The 5,264-nt window shown below is 30.2% G+C and overlaps 1 protein-coding gene across 1 annotated transcript; it reads left to right on the top strand.

Moving 5' to 3' along the window:
• The first annotated feature begins 2,890 nt into the window (after positions 1 to 2,890).
• Positions 2,891 to 4,992, top strand: DAN1 (Alba DNA/RNA-binding protein). Its single transcript, XM_011034073.1, has 5 exons — positions 2,891 to 3,192; positions 3,804 to 3,852; positions 4,297 to 4,359; positions 4,446 to 4,510; positions 4,638 to 4,992. The coding sequence occupies exons 1-5, from the start codon at positions 3,022 to 3,024 to the stop codon at positions 4,740 to 4,742; spliced, it is 453 nt and encodes a 150-aa protein (XP_011032375.1). The 5' UTR covers positions 2,891 to 3,021; the 3' UTR covers positions 4,743 to 4,992.
• The last annotated feature ends 272 nt before the right edge of the window (positions 4,993 to 5,264 follow it).

The raw sequence follows: 5,264 nt of genomic DNA, 5'->3' as shown, positions 1-5,264 counted from the left end.
TGCTTGGAGGAGTTCTCGTATAGGTCAGGTTCCTTTCATTTTCCAAGTTGAATATTGTCCATTAGCATGAAGTTCTATCATCTTCACGATGTCATTCAACAATTTTGAAAATAATTTCTTCCAATTTCATGTATATCTTTTTGTAGCATAACACGTCACCAATAAAAAAATACATGGTGGGAAATTCTTTCATTAATATTGTCAACGAAGCAATATTGATCTAGTAATAATAATAAAAAATATGGTTCCGAAGGCTTAAGAGTCAAGTATCTTGCACTATAGGTTATAAAATTCCCAAATCCCAAACCATATTAAATAATGAAAAAGTGCTTGTTTACATCATGGCGTGAAGCACATTAATCCCTTGTGAGTGTTGTGTTTGAAAGGGTGATAGCTTTTATTTTTGGATTAGTTTAGTATTGTGTTTCATTTAAAAAATATTAAATTATTATATTTTTAGTTTTATTTTGTGATTTTGATATATTGATATTAAAAAATTTAAAAAGAATTATTTTAATATATTTTTAAATAAAAATATTTTTAAAAAACAACATAATACTAAATAAAGTGTCCAACACTGTGATTAGAAAACGTTTTTAAATTTTTTTAAATTTTTTAAATTTTTCTTTACTTTAAATTATTATATTTTTTATACTTTTATATTATTTTGATGTTTTGATATAAAAAGTAATTTTAAAAAATAAAAAATATTATTTTAATTTATTTTAAAATAAAAAATATTTTAAAAAATAATTACTATTATAGTCTCAAATATCTTTAATATTAATCGTTAGCAGAGAAACTAGTTTGATGATAATAAAAAAGGGAAAAAACATTACAATTTGCTAGGATCATTCTTAACTTGTCTTCCGTCAGCCTTTGCTAGGAGTTGTTTTTTCTGATTTTGCCACAAGAGAAAATGATAATTCATGAGATAAGATGCGACTGTCCCCAATAGATTTGCAATGGAATCATATAATAGGAAGCAAATGTCACCCTCAAGCACCGACAATTGATTTCATGTGTGATCGATCATCAATGGAATTATCGAATTTTTTTTAAAAAAAAAACAAAGGGAGGCCTCTTCAAGCTCAATCTGCAATTTAATAATTACAAATCCTTGAGTGATTCTGTTTCCTGTGGACAAGAATTAATTATGTTAGAACACAGGGCCATAGCAAATGCATCATGGAATCCTCTTTTTATATATAAAAAATAATCAAATTGCATCTGGGTTGTAGACATGTAGCTGGCAAACCCAGGGATGATGACCATTGGGGCTCGATCTTTATCCTTTTTTTTGACAAAGATAAGGAAAATGATATATCCCTTGCTTCTTTTTATTTTTTTTGTATTTATTTATTTTTGTTTTGAGATAGTATCCAGACATTATTATGAATTATGAATGTCGAATTTAGAATTCAAGATTCTATTTAAGAAAACATCTCATAAGAGTCATGAATCAAAAGGTGGGAATTTTTAGAAATCTCAGCCTCTAGTGGTGATATTCAAAACTCAATCCAACTACCTACAATCAGCATGCATAGCCCGAAATTAAATACCAATTATTATCCAAAAAAATATTAAAAGGGATTAATCATAAGCACCTAGTAATTAAACTAGGATTGTTGATCACGCTTGGCTGTGGGGTTTGGATTATTATTATTATTTAAAAAATAATGTTCATGAGTCAAAATAAGGTAAAACAATATTATAAAAATACAATTATGACAGACATGTAATATGTGCTATTAGAGCGGAGCTAATTAAAGATTTCACGTGAAATTGAATAAAAATTAGAATTAAAAGATAAAATTAAAAAATAATTAAATGTGAAATTGAATAAAAATTAGAATTAAAAAATAAAATTAAAAAATAATATCATCACTTTGAATTAAAATAATAAAATTAAAAATAACTAAAACTTTTATAAAAAAAAGAAGAATAAGAACTAGAAATATAAAGAACAACGAACATGTTGGAGAATAAAATATTGGGTGAATTAAAATTAAAAAATAAAATTAAAATAAATAAACTTTAGTAAAAATCAAGACTAAAAATTAAAAAATAAAAATTGAAGTTGAAATCTCCACAAAGCAGAATATAACTTTTAGAAAAAAGAAAAAAAGAGAATACAAAAAAGTAAAAAACTCATTGGCGCTGGCTATCAATTGAGACATGCACTGCATAAAAAAAAAAGAAAAGAAAATGATAACACTTTTAATAACATTATATAATAACATTTTTTTGATATTGAGAGGCACAATACACATTCTTTGCTGAGCAACATGTGCGCCCTTTCTTTTGTTTTGGTTAGCTAAATATAAATTTGCCTTTAAGTTGACTTTTTAATTATATATATAAAAAATTATCGTGAAAAACTCAAAGTGCCCATTAATCTCATTTGATTTTGTTTTGTTTTAAGGATATTTTTATAATTTTACTATTCATTTGACTTGTTTATTATTTATTATATTTACAAATAACAAAATACTCCTCAAACAAAAATATTATTGTGAAGATATAAAAATACCTCTTAACACCATAATAATTTTTTAACTTTCAAGAATATTCTAATCATTTTACTATATAATTAAAATTAAAAAATATTTATTTATCCCTGTTCTTTTTTACAATAACAAAGAAGACATAAAAAAAAACATCAACACCCCCCTAAAAACATGTTTTAAGTTTTTTTGAATGAAAAAATAAAATTAATATTACATTGTTCCGGTGAACGCTGCCAGTAAGTCTAGAGCTAGAGTAATTTTCCATGGTCAATTAGCTTGAGTCAATAGTAGCCGGTTATTTCTCTTTTACCACGACAACAGCCGCTACAAACCCAACAAATGTTAGCATCCTGAATAGACACAAAACCAAAATTCGCGCCTCTTTATTTACAAATTCTAACGGTTTCCTCTCTGTAAACAAATCACAGCCATATCATTAATTGCAAGAGCACAACAGAAGAGAAAAGCGAGTGATCGATCCAAACTAGAGAGAAATAAAGAAGGAAAGACAATGACGATGGAGACAGTAGCTGTAGCACCAACTCCAACTCCAACACCAACGCCAACAACACATCAAACCATGAACAACGATACAACAACGACGCTCGCACAGCAAAAGAAGAACAGGATTCAAGTCTCTAACACCAAGAAACCTCTCTTCTTTTATGTCAACCTGGCTAAGGTTCCGCTTTTTCCATACTGGGTCTTCTTTTTTTGTAATGATGTTTTGGGTAGTAGAAATTTTGATATTTCTGTGTCATTTGATAGTTTCTATGTTTACAAGTTCGTACTTTTTTGAAGTTTTTTTATAGGATCTTTGGAAGTTAATTAGTTTGTAATTGCTATATAGAGAGTTGCTTTTTTCTTTTCTTGCAGGAATTATCGCTATTGTTCCCTGGTCACAGATCTCTTTAATTATATGAAAGAAGGGTGTTACATTCTCTTTAAGTAGAGCTAAAACTTTCCCTTCTTTGGTAGGTTAGGATTAATTTTGCGGTCATTATGTATCTGGTGCATCTCTTTGAAATGGGATAGTAGACATCCATTAAATACTATATTTTTTCTATAAATTAAAATGATATTTATGTGTCATTATTTCCCTTTTCTTCTTTGGTGTGCATTGATCTTACAAGAAAATCGTGCCTACAATGTAATTAAAAGGAAGTTTTAACGTTTGCTAATGATGTGATCATTATAACGATGAGACTCGTATGTGTGCTTCTGCAGATTGCACAGCACCTGGATCTGTGTCCATGATTTTTATCTTGATAATGCTTTGCACTTTTCTTTCAGAGGTATTTGCAGCAGTATAACGAGGTTCAGCTTTCTGCCTTGGGCATGGGTATGTTCTACAAAGCCACATCTCATAATTTTGTTTTATTATTTACTTGTCTATGGAGTGGTAGCTTTGTCTTACTGGTGGAGTTTCTGCCAGCAGTAAGCGACTGACGGTCTGCGGAAAGGCAGGAGCTGGTATTGAGAAATTGCTGCTGTACGATGTAGAACATCATAGAGACATGGCTATAACACGACCAAAGAAGAAATTGCCAAAATGGTTCTCTAAGTTTTGTTTTACCAGGACCATACAAATGTAGAACATTTTAAATTAACAGTTGAAAATGGTTCTGCAAAATGCGTTCATAATCATGATAGTACTGTTTTTCGTTTTAAACAACAATCGATTCTGTAGAGTGAGGAAAATATTTATAAGAGATGAAAGGAAACAATAATGCTTTTGTACTGTGGTTATCATGCTTGTTAAAATTTATTTTACATTTTGTTACAGCAATCACCACTGTTGTTACAATTGCTGAGATTTTGAAGAACAATGGATTGGCTACTGAGAAGAGTAAGAACTATCTCCCTCTAACTTTCACATTCTTGTATTCATGATGAGGATATCTGATTTGTAATCTTTTCTATGGAACCAAACAGAACTTCTGACATCTACAGTATGCATGAAAGATGAGAACAAAGGACGGCAGGTTCAGAAGGCTAAGGTATGTTTAACTTCGCTATAAATCTTAATTTGATACATTATCATCTCATTACGATAATTAATAAGGCATTTTCCTCTTAATCCTTCCCGTTGTTGCTACTGTTTGATTGTTTTTCCTTGACTTCTAGATTGAGATTGTGTTGGGGAAGTCGGAGAAATTTGACAGTCTGATGAATGCTGCCAATGCAGCTCCAGAGGAGGAGGCAGCCAAAGAGAAGGATGATGAGAAATAGCGAAGCAACTTTGATGTTTTCTTTTTGTAGTTCTGTATCCACATTTTTATTTTCTGTCTGCTTAATAGCATAGGGATTACTATGGATAATATAGTGAGAGTAGAGAGACAGTGGCAGAAGGGGACATTGCAGTTGTATATATGCCTCTCTTTATTCTGATTATAGACTTATAATAGAGATCGTAAATGCTATTATACTGTTTCTTTGTTGACATTTACTCTTTCTGCAAATCTAGAGCATCTTATACCTGCAAGATTTACTTGTAAAATCTATTCTATATAGAAGCATTGTAGGAAAAATAAATCTGAAAGGACTCGAAACTAGAGGCGACGCGCCCACAACGTTCACTTTGCATCTGTTGGTAAGAAATAAAATGTTTCTTGTGGTCAGGACCTGACCATCTTAATTCTACCTGACAATGCCATCTATGTCATACATGGATACTTAATGACTGAAATCACATCTGTCATTCATGCTTAAACAGGCATATCGGCTGACGTATTGATTGAAAGCCTTTTCTTG

Source organism: Populus euphratica, unplaced genomic scaffold (assembly GCF_000495115.2).
Source record: "Populus euphratica unplaced genomic scaffold, PopEup_1.0 scaffold103.1, whole genome shotgun sequence".
NCBI classification, from domain to species: Eukaryota; Viridiplantae; Streptophyta; class Magnoliopsida; order Malpighiales; family Salicaceae; genus Populus; species Populus euphratica.
The sequence above is the reverse complement of the archived record's forward strand: the minus strand, read 5'-3'. Positions and strand labels throughout refer to the sequence as shown.